Here is a 16641-nt window from a genome sequence, read left to right as displayed (position 1 = left end):
ACGAGACATGAATGACACCTATATCAACACAATAAAATAAATTTCTTTTAAAAAGGTTTAGACTACAGTAACATAATTTATATTGGATATTTGCCTAAAGGTTGTGCTTGTTAATGTTTCCTAAACTCTAGCGTGGAGATCAGATTAAACCATGACTAGGGTTGAATTCAGGTTGATTAGATTAGGACACTTTTTCTCAGTCATTTCAATGGCAAAAGTGTCCCTATCAACCTGAATTTAACCCTAAATAACATCACTAATCGTTTTCTAGATTTTTTTTAAATTAAATAAATTGATCGATTAATAATAATAATAATAATATATATATATATATATATACAGTGTCTTCTATATGTATGGAATTATAAGAAATTATCTTGCACAGTAAGGAGTATTTCTGTTGTTGACTTCAATGGTGTTACTTCATGGTGACCTCAATGTTTTACCAGACACAGTGCTTAGAGGCATAACAGAGCTTGTGTGAATTTTCATAAAGGGAGAGCAAACATTTTTTTCTTGTAATCAAAACATTGCATTCCATGCAATAGTTAAATGGTCATTTGAGATTCAACACACTCAGGCCTGTGATAAAGGTTACAGGAAACATTTCTCAAACAATTTGTCTCCTCACCAATGCAGTCCTAATGTAACCTGACTTGGCTGGGTGCATTAAACTATGCCTACTGTGTTTAAAGTAGAGTAGAAGACTCCAGAACACGTCTCTCTATTGCCCCTTGCCAGTCTGGTAAGTTGAAAAGGATGCAAAAGGTGCACTGAGCCATGTAGTGGCATAGACAGAATATAAATCATTTAAATGTGTTTTTTGTTCATTTATCAATTTGATTAATTCCTAATATGATCAAGAAGAATGATTAGTGATGATTTAAAGTCACTGTAATTTAGGAAACAATTCACCAGCACAACATTTAAATTCAAGTCACCTTTATTTATAGCACTTTATACAATACATACTGTTTCAAAGCAGCTTTACAGTGATAACAGGAACATGATTCAATGACGCAAACAGTTCATTTCGGCTGCACAGCAGCTCTAAAAGAAAATAATGTCATTTGGGCAGATATCCAGCAAAAATGATGTTACTGTAGTCTAAACTTTTTTAAAATATGTTTGAAATGTTTTAGTAACATTGTGGAGCGAGACCCATTCCATTAGGGCTTCGTTCCAAAGGTTTAACAGTACATCAGGAAGGCATTTGGTTCCATTGCGAGGCAAATACATTCAACAACGTGACATTTGTTCCTATCCTAAAATATCTTTTCCCAAGCCATGCTCACTGTTCGGCTCTCAGCTCAGGGACAAGTGCTGTGAGGGGATTTCCTAGACATCTACACAGCTAGATGACAATCATATTTCCATTTTATGATTTAAAGTTAAGAAAAGCTCAACATTTGTCTGTTGAACAAGAGCAATACAAGTAAAGAAAAAGGCATTAAATGTAAAACGTTCATGTAATGAAGTAAATGGAACAGTCTAGAACTGTTTTTGTTTTGTGTTCATGTTGGTGGACACGGCACATGATTACATACGCTCTCGCTTGCTCACTAACAGCTGTTGCTGTTGCTCTTACACCAATTTCATCATTCCCTCATGTTTCAGTTTACATCCTTGACCAACAAATCTGCAACCTGGGCCAACCACATGATTCTGGGGGTGTATATTTCTCCCTTGTTTGTGTACCAAAATAACATCAGATCACCTATGGCCCCCAAGGACTGAATCCCATCATCTCCGAGCTAAAAGAACAAGCTACAGCACAAAATGTTCTGATATGAACAGGTTTGATGTAGTATAATCAATTTAAACCCCAAACAGCACATGTAGTACTAAGGATCGCACAGTGCATTGGGTAATCGTGAAACACACTTTGTTGTTCACGTTTTACCATCTTTAAGGTCAATGAGTCAACGGAACATGACTATTGCCTAATGCAATATTATGTGTCTAATAAAAGCACAACGTCAAACTTGACATCACTTGGACTTGTATAAACATGTTAAGGTTTGTTGGAGTGTGTTGATAAAGTGAAATGGGTATTGGGAATTTATACCACATATCACAGCATTCACAATACAGCAGCAAGTCTCTTAATGGCATCAAAGTCTTCTTTGCAATTCACAGTTTCATGCCTGGGCATGCCGACACCTGTTATAGTCTAACTGAGAGTGTGAGACACAGACAGGGCAATAACACATATACCCAGACACACATTTCTCTCACACATCTGCTGCCTTACGTCCTCACACCTTCTGTGTCATGTCATATGAGTTTCATATCTTATGATCTATGTAGGATGATGAATAGGTCACATCAGAACATGATTTTAAAATGCATTTAATTATAAATTGAATAGATATTACATATAAGGTATATATTTTTTTTTTTACTTAACTATTAAAGGGACAATTCACCAAAAATAGAATTTTATAATAATTTAATTACTCATGTCATTCCACGTATGAGTTTCTTTCTAAATACCGTATAAAGAAAGATATGTTGAAAAATGTCTGTGTTTTTATACAATGAAATTCTCCATCAGTTTCTTTAATAGTATTTAATTTTGTGTTCTGCAGAAGAGAGACAGTCATACAAGTTTAGAATGACATTATTAATTGACATTATTCCCTTTAAATTCTATACACCCAGATAAGCCAATTTACAAATAACACACCAAAGAAGCATTATTAGTTTTTATGAAGAATTTTATGGTAAAATCATTTTGCATGTATAACTGTTCCACTCAATTAAATTAAAAGAATGTAAAATATTTGGGAACAAAACATGAATAATCAATTTACAAAAAGAAGGAATGTTTAAATAAACGTACACATGTAAACAAACAATGTGCAACTATTCAGTGTCAAGTGCAAAGTAATACACAATTTGAAACTCTTCAAGTTCAAAGGTAATGTGTATTCTTTAGTAAACACTAATATGATTTAATTGTTTATTAAACAGGTGATCTAAAAGACACTTGAAAATAAAAGCTGAAAAAGTATCATACTTCCATCTGCTATATGCCCTGAGCTTAATTTGAAATATCTTCCTGCTATTTGGCCATTTCAGATATTTTTATAACTTTTAATAGTTATTTTACTAATAACCTCACACACATTCAAAAGGCAACGCGTGCAAACACCGACAGACAGCTTCGAAAAATGTGTCTCATTGCGTTGCTGTCTTATAATGCTCTCCATTTTACTCTTTTCTCAGTACGATCTGTCAAATGAGCACTCCAAGAACTTTGTTGGAGACAGACACATTTAAGCTTGTATGATATGACTAAGCTACATTGCCACATTAATACAGTCATGTAGGCAAAACCTTATCAGAGAGATAGACCAGATTTACTGAGCCATGGTCAAATAGCTTGAATGGCAAAGTACCCATCGACACCCATGAGTCTGTCTTTGGGTCGTAGAAGTCAAAGCCGTCTGAGTCTTCCACACTCTCGTCACTGTTAATGAAGCGCCCCCCCGTGACATAGATCTTGCCATTCACAACAGCAGCAGAGTGATGCATCTTCCTGGCCTTCATATTTTCACATTTTTCAAACCTGTTGGTTTTAACATCATAGGCTACCATTCTTCTTGTATAGCCTGTTAAATAATAAAAAAAGAGAGTTAAAGTTGCATGAAATGGAAATTGAGATCGTCCTTCCCTATTGTGATGTACACTACTGGTCAAATTGTTTGGAATTATTAAGTCTCTTATGCTCACCAATGCTGGATTTATTTGATCAAAATAGAGTACAAACAGTAATGTTGTGAAATATTTTTACAATTTAAAATAGCTGTTTTCTATTTGAATATTTTAAAATGTAATTCATTCATGTGACTGCAAAGCTGAATTTTTATCTGCTTTACTTTTGGAGTAAAGCAACCAATACTCCATTGCTAAGATCCATCGAAAATATATTTTTTTCAAAAATCTCTTAATTATTAAAAGATTTAATGGTAGTGTATTTCTATTATTTGTTGTCATTTGCTAATTGCTGCAATCTCATATGAGTGACAGGTTACTGGAGGAGAGGGATCTTCAAAATTTAGCAAGAAATTATTACATGGTGACCTCAAAACCAACTTGCAGGAACATTATATTCACAAAACTACCAAAAAAAACCTCCTTACCGCCTACAATGTAGATTTTTTCATCGATCACAGCAGCTGGTGCACAGACATTCTTCACTGTCCTGGTTTCCATCCTATACCAAAGATTCCTTCCAATGTGGTACACCTATCAAGAACAAATATCTTTTACCACTGCAAAATCATTGAAATTTGTTCTCTATACAACTAAACATCCTTAAGCGCTTTGAGTACCCAGAAAAGCACTATATAAATGTAACGAATTATCCCAAAAAGCCTGAAATATCAAACCTGGATAATTCGAACTGGTTTCTGCATGGCGTCTTCCCCTCCGAACACGTATATTCTCTGGTCATGTGCGGCTACAGCTGGGTGCAGAACTGCGGTGGGCATGGGGGCCATGGCCTCCCATTGGTTGAACATGGTGTCGTATCGCTCTACCGAATTTGACACCTGTCCGTCAGCTGTCAATCCACCCAAAACAAAAATGAAATGCAGGTAGGTAGAGCTCTGATGGGCGTATCGAGGCGTCAGCATGGGTTCTCCAACTCTCCACTGGTTTGTTTTCAGAGAAAGCGTGTACACAGTTTTGCTAGTTTTGCACTGCCCTCCTGCTGTCATGGTTAAGCCCCCGAGCACATAAAGGATGCTGTGCATGCAGACATAAGAGGGCCGGTGAAGGCGCAGCGGGATTTTTGCAAGACACTGCCAGCAGCGAGTCTGCTCGTCGTAGAGCAGCGCCTCACGAGACGTCTGCTCTCCATTCTTACGACCTCCCACTACTACAAGCGCCTCTTTGCAGTTTTTCCGTCGTGGCACCACCCAAAGGGGCTCAAGATCGCCAGGGCAATGAGTGCCGACAGAAAAAAGAAGGCGGCGAACGGATTCGATAATCTCTATGCATAAAGATGATGACTGTACTAAAGGGTCATTGGCGATAAACTGGAAAAGATAGGAAGGATGGACATGTCTCAGCCTCACGCGACGGAACAAGTCGTGGATTGTGCTACGTCTGGAGAACGGGTCATGGTGGATCCAAGCTAGAAGTGTCTCAAATACTTGCTCCTCCTCAACGCACAGTTTGTCATCCTCCAAGTAGCTCACCAACTCGGGTAGCGAGAGTTCGCAGAAGTCCTCGGAGACCACCACATCAGAGAAGCTCTTCACAGCCAGTTCTCTCGCTTTTTCCTGCAAGCTAGAGCAATGCAGGATTTCAGAGAGCCGGATCATGCTCAGGCAGTTGTCTGGACTGAGCTGGGTCTGCAAGAAGGTTGAGCAGGCCTCAAAAAGCCTTCCGTACTGAAGCATAGAGGCGGCTTGCATCAGAGGGAGTACCAGCTCCATGGTAATGCTGATGGACCCTGTGTACACATACTCAACTATACTCGCAAGGATGTCATAAGGAACACCTTGAAGCTCTATCTGGGGCTTCTGGGTCTCCAGGAAGGAGCTGCAAAACATAGCGTAGAAGTAGGGGCTGCTGGACACCAGAACATTGCGATGACATGGGAGCTCTTTGCCCTCAGAGCAAAGAACAACATCAGTGAAAATTTGGTCCTTCCTCAAGGTGTTCAGCTCCAGGAGAAGGGTTGAGATCAGGTCTTTGTCTTTAAAATGTAGGACATCTGATATTGGACCATCTAAGCTGTGAAAAAAAGACAAAAGTTTTATAATCATAAGATATTTTCTTTAATTAGGATATCGGTTACATGTACATTTTTCTTGTGCACATAAAAACTCATGGCAGCAGTTCAAATGCATTTCCTATAACCATTTAATTAATAAATCTAGTGATTTTTAAAATTAAGTGATATTATAGTTGCACATTTCTGCATCTTTTAACTTTTATCCAACACACACACACACACACACACACACACACACACACACACACACACACACACACACACACACACACACACACACATATAAAACAGTATAAATGTTTATTTATAATTATATAATAAATAAAATAATGTGACTGATTCAATGGCATGCTTGAACTATAGTGTGAAGTTGCATCCGTGAAACAGTGCAGCATTCAGTCCCTATTTTAAAAAATAAATCTGCAATTGCACATTAAGAAATCAAAGGAATGGCAGCAAGGAAATTATTCCCCAGCATCAATTAACAATTCTGCAAGTTCATCATCACACAATTACATGAATTTTTCCAGTTTGCCTGCAGACTGACATATGGCAAACAAACCAAAATGCCATGCAGTTAACGTTGTAGACAAACCTCACAGGTGTTATTGTGATTGCCATATCTTGCCTTACCTTGTCTCAGATGATTTGAAGCACATTCTAGATAGTCCTGTAAATATATATGTATCATCAAAACTCAAGCAGAGCTCAAACTATCAAACTCGTGCCTCTGTTTTCAAAAAACAGTTCACTTCTGATTCTGAAAGTCACTTTCTGAGTTTGGCAGGTGGATGTTTATAGAGACTGGGGCGACCGCGGTATGTTATTTGTTGTTCAGAAATCCTTCGAGAGGCCTCATTGTACATTCCAGTCTCCCCCAAAATAGAAATCTCACTAGTCTGTCAGAACTGGAGCAAGTCCCGCGAACACCTCCTCATGGTATGCACTCACCCCCTCTGTTTTTCCATAACACAAGTTTCTTCACCGTCTGCATCGCGTGTCCGAATTGCTCCACGCTCCACAACGTGTGTATGTTTACCGAGGCTGTAAACAACACCACTTGTGCCCAAAAGCTATTCTAAGAGTTTACTGTGTACTTGACCCCCGTTTCTAAACTAATCCCCCCAAACGCCAGTGCTGTGTTACTACACCAGTCGTTACTAAACTCTGGGATGATGAAAGTTCAGAATGAGAAGATATAACAGCTGAAAGCTAAGCTTTGAAGCCAAACATACGCAGGTTTAATTAGACAGCGCTGAGTGATTGGGTTATTGTTTGAACATAGTCTTGGTAATTTATCCTGCAGTTAGGTTGCACTGCAGGTGTATGAAGTTGCATAAGCATTAATAAACTATTTTAATGTTAAGTAATGTATGTACAAAAAACTAAGCGAATAAAATGATTATTTAAAATCTTAATCTATATCTCTTTTCAAAAATAAGATTATTTGCATGAACTACTGATCGTCCTGCAGGAAAAAAAGCGCCTTAAGATAAACAGCGCCATCTTGTGTTAGTTCCCTGTACTGGGGTTTCTTGTGACCTGAGAGGCATTACGCAATAGTTGCACCTGTGCTGTCATCTGGTTCACATGCCGTAATCTAAAATGTTAAACAACTTCAAATAAATGTTCTCATGTACCTTATGATAAAATGTTGTTAAAACCAGCAACAACAGTCTCCACATTTGATCAAGCAGAAAAAAAAAATCAAACAGCCATGTAGATATAGGCTACATTTAACAATATAATAAAGATATTTTGATTATTTTCAAACATGATGTCCTAAAGCCTTGTAATGGACATTGAGAAACAGAACAAAACAAAACTTGCTGCAGTGGCTGATTGAAATAAAGATGTGAAGAAGAAAACTGGGGAAACTGTTTCCCCAGTTTTCTTTAGTTGAAAATGTTTCTTTAGTTGAAATCATTTGCAAAACAAACACACACACACACACACACACACACACACACACACACACACACACACACACACACACACACACACACACACACACACACACACACACACACACACACACACACACACACACACACACACACACACACACACACACACACACACGCGCCAAGTTTTAAAGCAGAAATATATATCCTATTCTAAATATCCTGTATATAGAATTCTATAGCCTATCCTATAGCTTCAGCATCAATGTGCAAACCCCTGAAATTCCAGAATCAAAATAATGGAAAACTAGAATGTCAGGTTAAAAAAAATTCATGGTAAACACATTTCAGATCCTCCCTACCCATTGTAAGGCTAGAAATGGCTTGAGACATCCCTTTAAACTTCTACCACGACACCATTTGAAGAGATGGCTGGCAATATATTACCAATAAAATCATAAGAATGCCTATGATGTTCGGTAGCAGAGAATGTTGGGACCTTAAATTCTCCAGTGCCACTCTTTGTGAAAATAACAGTCTCTTGGTAGAAATCTTGGTAGATACATAACCTGTCGGGAGAACTCTACTTTACATATCTTGCAAGGTACACAGCAGCAGTGCCAAGATCCGCTCTGCTCTACAGTATCCACATTACATTACTGTGAGTCTGATGTGCAGTTGCTAATTATCTCATACTAAGCACTCAATTCCAAAGTGCCTGTGCCTCAGGGAGAGCATCCCCGATTAACCCTGCTTATCACCGCACGAGTAAATGAAGGGTAAATAACAGTCACACCAAGAGATGGAGGGTTATGACCATAGACATTTTCCAAAAACTTCTGCCATTTGTATTCCTCACTATTATTACTACACACTATATAAATATTTTATATTAATTATATTGTTATACTATAATATTATGTAAGTATATTCATTAATTAAATTGTTATATTAAAAATATATAAAATATTTTTTAAATAATATAATTAATTATTTTATAGCTTATTCCTCATTATTATTACACTGTATATAAATATATTATATATAGTTATGCTATTAATGAAATTATATTTTTTTATAATTATATAAAATATTTTAATATTTTTTAAATATTATAATGAATTATTTTATAGCTTAGAATATACCTTTATATCTAATTTCTTACTTATTCTTATAATCTACATGTAAAAGGGCAGCATTTTGTCTATTTATACGTCACTCCTGCATGTTCTGTGAACACAAGCCTTTGTACATTAAAATAATTGACACTAACCAAAACAGTGCCTACTTTACAAATAAAATTTCAGTTTGCCATGCATTATGAGAAGAGCGAAAATTAGTCGTAATAGAAAGAAGCACAGGTTTTAGATATATTAAAGCACAATGTCTGATGCATTTTGAAGAGCACTTTCATCTTTTGCTTCCTTTTATGGACTCCTTTGTGATCCTCCTCAAATGCTACAACAGACATTTCAAAAACAGACCACCATTAAAACAAGAGCCCCTCTCTTCAGCACAAAATAATTATTTTTGAAGACTATATTTTAATTTTTTGTGTAACACTGATTTTGGGTAGATTCATGCAACAAGTGCTTGTGCATGTCATCATATTAGGTAGTGCCACTGATAGAGTTGCAATGCAAATTGCAATATGTCCATTAGGAATTGCAGGCTGACCTCTAAAAGATCAGTATGACAGTGATATATTACATAGTTTGCTTCGCTCATGCAGAAATTTAAGGGAACATAGCAAATAGTGAGATAGCAAATTGGGTCATGTGTCAGATCTGAATGACCTACTTCTTCCGGCCTTTTTTCTGATAAGAGCCTGGAGAAAATGTTCCACTTTCAGAGTGGTGGCAAAAGTTCTGATCACCATCACCACACAGCAAATACTAAAGCTTCTTCTTTGAAGTTCAGAGCAAACAGACCACAATGTAATCAGCAGTCTGGTATGGACATTTATAGTGTTAACAAATCCAAGAAAAAGAGAATATCTAACAAAACCCTTGTGAAATGAAACAAACTACTGGAACGTTAGCAACATTACAGCAAGGGTTTTCAAACTTGTTGATGTTAAGGACCCTTAAATATGATAATCTTTGTGAGAGACGCTGTTGATAAATATCCAGCAGCTGTATATTTTTGTGTCTTTAATGCAATAAATGTGTTGATTTCTGACCCTAAGTTACATTAAGTGAATGTGAACATAATATATATATGGGAAAAAAAATATTTTTTAATATATTTATAAAAAGAAAAAATCATGAGAAAAAACATGAAATAACTGCAATTAATGTAGCCTATTGATTTCTGACCCTAATTAAATATTAAATTTAGTGATTGTGAACATAATAAAATATTATGTTAAACATATTTCACTAATATCTTAAATGCACACATTAACAGATCTAAAAAAAAAAAATTGTAAATCTCACATTTTTCTCAGACCCCAATTTGAAAGCCCCTGGTCTACAGGAACATATTTCACTATTTTAGGCCTGCTGCACGGTTGTTAAATATAATATAATATAATAATATAATATTTATATTTATATGTATTTATTTATTTATTAAACTACACACACACACAGTATATATGTATAAATATATGTGTGTGTGTATACAGTGTATATATATATATGTATGTGTGTGTGTGTGACCCTGGACATATGCATCAATTTTTTAAAATTGAGATTTACAGATGCGATTAATCGCGATTAACAGCCCACCTGCTGGCGTGTTACTTTGTCATGAGAGCTATAGTTTGGTTAAAATGTTATGTTCCTGTAGAGGTCAGTGCAGCTCAAATGATAATAATGAACTTACTGTGAAAAAATATATCCTAATAGAGTCATCACACTGTTGGGTATTATGATTAGACAAATAGCCTAAATGTTTCACTGCACTCAATATTAGTGATCACTAAACTACCTAAAAGTGCTTTCATGATTTGTTTAAGGTAACCCGCAGTGTATTATAGGACAACACACAGCTCTATTCATTAAAGAAAAACATCAGTGTAATTGTGGGGAAATCGAACTGCACATAACAGAGTTGCATTTAATAACATTAACATACCTATGTCATTTTCACCTCAACTTTTTTGTCACCTGATGATCTTCTATTCCTTCTTTTCATTTCTCGAACCAGTCCAGGCTTTTGGTAGGCTCCATCAGCATGACACTGACAGACACACGCCATGCACCTTCAGCAATAATACACCTTTGATGGAGTGCAGTTGCTTTTGGAATCCTAGAGAGAGAAAGAGGGGTCTTAAGGGGCTTACTATTAGCTGCTTAAAATTCTTCTTATGTAACCAGTGCATAGCCACTGGAAGTAAAAAAACATGGACGCATTCCCACTGGTGTGGCACTTTCACCCTATTTTGTTTACTCTTGGTGGTGTTGTGTACCAGGCGTCTTTTTTTTAACAGTTGAGGAAACTAAATAATGAGTTCTTTCACTGAGCAAGTCAGTGTGAAGGCAATGCTGTTTATCTTTATATCCTCAGCGGTAGCAGACAGCTTCATACGGTGTCACAGGCATGCTGACACAAGGTGCCCTGGCATTCGAAATGGCCAGAGTGGAGGCTCTCGGGTGAAGGAAACTTAAAAAAACATCTTTGTAGAGATCGAACACTCAGAGGAATTCCTGTGGTTGTGTCGGACCAATCCTGAAATGTCAGGTCGTTGAAATTCCTCTGTTTACTTACCAGGATAGAGATGAAGGGTGTGTGGATCTTTATAACAAAAGGCTTCAGTGAAAATGTCACTCTGAGGACTGATTGCTGAATCATAAAGCAGTATCATTTGTGTATGCAATTAACAAAATGTTAAAGTATATCCGTTTTGGGCACATACATAATTCATTATAAGCACAATATGCTAATAAGATTTACTATTAATGCTTTAATATTAGGGTAGCAAGTGTATCTGGCCTGAAGAGACTCTCATGAGCCTGGAATCTTTTTTTTTTTTGATGTGGCACTGGGAGATGGACACTCGGCTTGTAACTGGTGATATGCCTCACGGCGACAACCAGATATAAGCAAATACACAGCAGACTGGCCAGCTGTTACGTTAGGTAATTAAGAGCTGAGGCACGCTTTTGGGCAGGAGAAGCCCCTGTACTGGGGGCGATGGACTGACAGCCAGAGGCTAGCTGTTTGGCAATCCACAACACAGGACTAAACACTGCAGCGTTTTACAGACCCTCCTGTTCCCGGACTGGATAACACAAGCTGAAGAACCTCCTGAGATGCCTCTGAAGATGCTGCCACTGTATTCAATGTGAAAGAGACAGTAATGGGCTCTATTCAGGATAGACACCATTAGCCTATAATTTTTAACAAATGCAAACAAGACTGTTAGAAATCGATTTACAGTACAGTTAATTTTAATTTGTATGTACAGTCTTCATTTGTTATCATGCCATCATGTCATCATGCCCAGTTTTTCTTGTCACAGTGATTTTTTTTCAGGGAAAATACATTTGAGTAATGTCGCTCACAGCCTTGATTTAATTCAATAAAAAATAAATATGGTGTCTACCGTGAAGCAGCAACATATTAAAACAATAACAACATTCAAATAAGACAGTTATTAAATTTGGACAAAAACATTTGGCTTATTTTACTGATTTGCATTTTTTTTATTTTTAATGTTTGCAATATATATTTAACTGCTTAATTTTTATATAATTATTGTTTTTTACAATATATTTGCATGTCTGAATCCATAATAACGCAATATATACTGACACTATTTTGTTGATGCACTGTCCACTAAAAACAGCGATAGCGATCAAAAAGCTGTTACAGTAGCTACCTCTTCAGAAAAAGGTAAGGTTACACAATCGTTGCGTCCGAAATGTAATACTTCCCTATATAGTATGTCCAAATGTGTCCCAATTCGCCTACTTATACTACGCCCTAAAAGTATGTACTCTTTTTGTGAAGAAAAAGTACATACTTTTAAGAGTTTAGAGTAGACAATCTTTGGAACTTATTATCACATCATTAAATAAACTCTGTTGCTGTCACTATAAACTGACCTGTCAATCATCTTGTCACTGCAGTTAAAATCCTCCAGATTTCATTAACTTTAATTTCCAACTGTATTGGAGACCACGTTGATCTGCCAGACGTGGGTTTTTCATGAGGGAGAACTTTCCTCATGTGTTTGCATTTAAAAGTTTATTGGCCAAATGGATCTTTATAAAAGTCCACATTGTTGTTGCAGATGATATATAACATGGATAACATTTAATACATATTTTTTATCAGGTTAAATGTTGATTATTAGTCACTCAAACCCCACCACACTATTTAACTGTTGGTTATTTCTTTTTCTTTCAATTGGAATCCACACAATCTGGAATTTTGTGTGAGGGTGAAAAATTAGGTTCAAGTTCAAGTCACACAAAGTAGCTGCAAATAAATTTTCTTTGACGTTATGAAGGCATTCTTAAATGTCCAAATCCAGCACAATTTTTGAAATTACTTTGTGTTATATTACCTTGGCAGTTACTTAGGCTTAAAAAAAATTTACACTGCTGCAAAAGTGCTTAATACAACGATTACGATACAATTTCACACGATTCTCTCTTCTAATGCTGTAATCAATCTCTCTATATTTCCCCTCTTTTGGAAAGTCGTGGAAATGCTATCATGGATCTTTTCTTTTACTATTGAAGCAAATGGGAATACAAAAATTATATTTGGTGTGGTTGTCCTCTTCACAGAAGTCTACCCAATTACGACGACTTCCATTATATATATAATTTGCACTCTTTGTAAAGGCTAATAAGTAATTATAGATTTAAGTTTTTAAAGAACCGATTTGTAGTATATCTGTATTAGGCTACTCTGTAGTAGGCTATTGCGTCATCAGTGTTGGGGAAAGTTACTTTTAAAAGTAATGCATTACAATATTGCGTTACTCCCCCAAAAAGTAACTAAGTACGTTACTTAGTTACTTTTTATGGAACGTAATGCGTTACATTACTTTTGCGTTACTTTTTCTCACCTGCATGGGCTTGTTTGTTTGTTTTTTAATAACAGCTAAAACAATCTATTTTTGCCAATTGTTAAGGCCCTTTCACATCAAAAGTTAAATGAATAAGCCTCAGGCTGAGGGAAATGCATATTTACTACTGTACAGTAGAGGGCGCCGCTCAAACAAACCTTTCAGCTGGTGCTGTTCTTGATTAAATAACAATGGGATACAGGAGAAGGAAGTTCAACACTCTTATTTCTAAACCTAATCTAAAGCCATTTTTGCTTATTAGTATGGTTGAATTAGATCATTGTAGGTCAGCAGCAAAGACATTGGTTAATAAAGTGAGATTAAATACATAAAGTATATTTGTGTAATTTAACATAGTTAATTATAAAACTTTTGCACAAAATTCTGAGATTGCATTTGACTGTTTTTATTCATTTTGAGGAATACTGAATGTTTTTGTGCAAGTGAGATGAGTAAATGCATGTTCAATGCAAATGCACACAACACCTCACTTTATTTCTCTCAACATGGGGACAGGAGAGCTGTCAGTCAATAAATGTGAAAAAGTAACTAGCGTTATTTATTTGAAAAAGTAACTCAGATATTTTGTTGTAAATTGAAAAAGTAATGCGTTACTTTACTAGTTACTTGAAAAAGTAATCTGATTACGTAACTCAAGTTACTTGTAATAAGTTACCCCCAACACTGTGCGTCATCATGATGCCTGAAAATGTAAACATGTTTGAGTTTAAAGTTCAGATAAGACGCTTAAGTCAATGAAAACCAATAACTGGCATTCACACAAATATTTATGTATGTACATAAATTATGAAGTAGGCTATAAACATCTGGCCAGAAAGGTAATCTTTAAACTGTAGACTCTCAGTGAGTTTAGTTCATTGAAAAACTAAATCCGCTTCCAGTCTAAATGTACGCTGTTTCTTTAACTGACCGTGCCTTGAGTAAACAACATTGCTCGCTACTATTTTACACAGAGCGCTGCTACTGTCTCTGCCATAACTTCAAAGAGGGACATCATCTATTACGTGGAAAGAGAGGAAATAAATCATCAAAAGAACAATTCCTTACAGAGGACGTTAAGTACAGGACTCACCGTGGGTTCACCCCTGTGTCTGATGGGCTTCCCTGTCTGCGGCTCACACCAGGAAGTGAGTGAGCATGCAGGTGAGACGCACCTGTTCGGAACGCAGACTGAAACTCAAAAATATCTAACTGCTTGCAAACATTTCGGATAACTGTATGATATGGCAAAACGCACATCACGTAATTACTCCAAACAGCTATTTGCTGATAAAAAGAAGACATGTAGCCTACTTTGACCTGAACTGGGCTCCAAAACCGGATTACGTGTTGCGTGTTTGAAATCGCGATACAGGTGGGACGCGAAATTGTTCACACGAGTTTCGGACATTGTTATGGGGAATCAAGTGGAGAAACTTACCCATTTGAATTACAATGAATTACCCACGACTGACCCTAATGGATTCGACCCAGAAGACGACACTCCACGGATTGGCGTGTCTTATATTTTCTCTGCGGATGACGACGAGCTAGAGGACAACATCGAGGAGACAGAAAAGGACGATGTGAAACATTACGACTGCCGCAATGAATTAGAATGCGCGGTCTATTATCGCGACGAGTGTATATACGAAAGAAACAGCAGGTTCGGCGAAGTCGGAACGCTGTCGTGCGAGAACTTACCGAATAAGTGCAACCCCGGTGACCTGGTGGAGTTCGTGGCTATCGGCCAGTACCCGCACTGGGCAGTATGTGTTGGCGACCTACAGGTAGTTCATTTTTATAGAAACGAGATTAAATGCGACTTTCTTTTGGACGCAAGTCAAGGTAAAAGAGGCAGAATTGTAAACGACCTGTATAAGTTCCGCGCGCTGAGCCCGGATGTTGTGGTGCAGAATGCCATGGAGCAAGTGGGGATGAAAGAGCGAGATGTTTGCTGGAAGAACTCAGAATGCTTCGCTGCCTGGTGCAGGTTTGGCAAACGCGAATTCAAAATTGGAGGGGAGATTCGAATTGGAAAGCAGCCGTACAAGATGAAACTGCAGCTGTCGGAGAAGAAAAGTCACGTTTTGGACTTTCAAAGTTTAGAGGATTTGATCATGGAAAAGAGGAGAAACGACCAAATGGGAAGGGAAGCCGTCATACAGGAAATGGAGAATCATTTAAATGGCACAGAAGACACTGAGAATGATTACAATTGTAACTGATGGGTTCTCTAGTAGTGGTAAACAGCCTCATCATGGAGGATGGGCTTTATTTGTAATCAACAGCGGCAGTGTTGCAATTTCATCTGTTTCTCAAGAGAGTTTTCCGTCAGCAGCACTTGTTAGCAATGATAATCCTGGTGTTTTTGAATTAAGGACTTCATTCCCTCACTTTGCTATATTTACATCCAAGGGAAAGTTTTACAAAAGCCTTTCCATTATGTTCTCATGTATTCCCTTGACACATTTGAGCCTATTTCAATAAAGTCTTGAGTATTTTTACTTAAACATGGTTTTGTTCTTTATCATGACTGTCATATAATCAATACAGTGTTCAGAGTTCAGATTAACTCTTCCGTTTGATGGATGGATTTTTTTATTTTAAAAATTTTCAGTCTTTTAATGATGACTGAGCTTTTTCTGCCCAGAGTGGATTCCTGATTCCATCATATTTATTTCATGAGCATCCAAGCATTTAATGATGAAAAACAGCCCAAAGGGAAAAAGTAAACATCAATTTATGAATATGATTAAAATTGCTTATACCAAGAGTGTAAAATGTTCAGAGAAAGGATTTCTGAAGATATATTTTGTGTTCTCCTCGCATGGGATTTTCATTATATTTTACTTAAATCGTTTTTAATTATGCCACGTAATGAATATCAAATGAATAACCACCATTGACTTCCATAGAATGAAAGAAATATATACTATGGAAGTAAGTGGGGTCCA

General features: G+C 36.8%; 2 protein-coding genes across 2 annotated transcripts; one reads left to right on the top strand and one right to left on the bottom strand.

Moving 5' to 3' along the window:
• Window positions 1-2557: 2557 nt before the first annotated feature.
• Window positions 2558-7449, bottom strand: klhl38b (kelch-like family member 38b). Its single transcript, XM_077212239.1, has 4 exons — window positions 6386-7449; window positions 4398-5751; window positions 4149-4254; window positions 2558-3617 (listed from the first exon to the last, which is right to left on the bottom strand). Exons 1-4 carry the CDS (start codon window positions 6409-6411, stop codon window positions 3328-3330), a joined length of 1776 nt encoding a protein of 591 aa, XP_077068354.1. The 5' UTR covers window positions 6412-7449; the 3' UTR covers window positions 2558-3327.
• A 4148-nt stretch (window positions 7450-11597) lies between these two features.
• On the top strand, window positions 11598-16197 carry lratd2b (LRAT domain containing 2b). Its single transcript, XM_077212328.1, has one exon. The coding sequence runs from the start codon at window positions 15100-15102 to the stop codon at window positions 15910-15912; it is 813 nt and encodes a 270-aa protein (XP_077068443.1). The 5' UTR covers window positions 11598-15099; the 3' UTR covers window positions 15913-16197.
• The last annotated feature ends 444 nt before the right edge of the window (window positions 16198-16641 follow it).

Source organism: Siphateles boraxobius, unplaced genomic scaffold, assembly GCF_051911475.1.
Source record: "Siphateles boraxobius isolate OS27281-9 unplaced genomic scaffold, OSU_SipBor_1 12, whole genome shotgun sequence".
Classification (NCBI taxonomy): domain Eukaryota; kingdom Metazoa; phylum Chordata; class Actinopteri; order Cypriniformes; family Leuciscidae; genus Siphateles; species Siphateles boraxobius.
Note: the sequence above shows the minus strand (reverse complement) of the source record. Positions and strands in the feature narration are given on the sequence as shown.

What these genes read in the sequence shown, in the direction of transcription:
- klhl38b (XM_077212239.1), bottom strand. Translation starts at nt 6,411, where the DNA reads ATGTGCTTCAAATCATCTGAGACAAG. An exon ending in TTCAAATCATCTGAGACAAG is followed by an intron (nt 5,752 to 6,385) that starts GTAAGGCAAGAT and finishes TTTTTTTCACAG; the next exon opens with CTTAGATGGTCCAATATCAG. An exon ending in AAAAATCTACATTGTAGGCG is followed by an intron (nt 3,618 to 4,148) that starts GTAAGGAGGTTT and finishes ATTATTTAACAG; the next exon opens with GCTATACAAGAAGAATGGTA.
- lratd2b (XM_077212328.1), top strand. Translation starts at nt 15,100, where the DNA reads ATGGGGAATCAAGTGGAGAAACTTACCCATTTGAATTACAATGAATTA.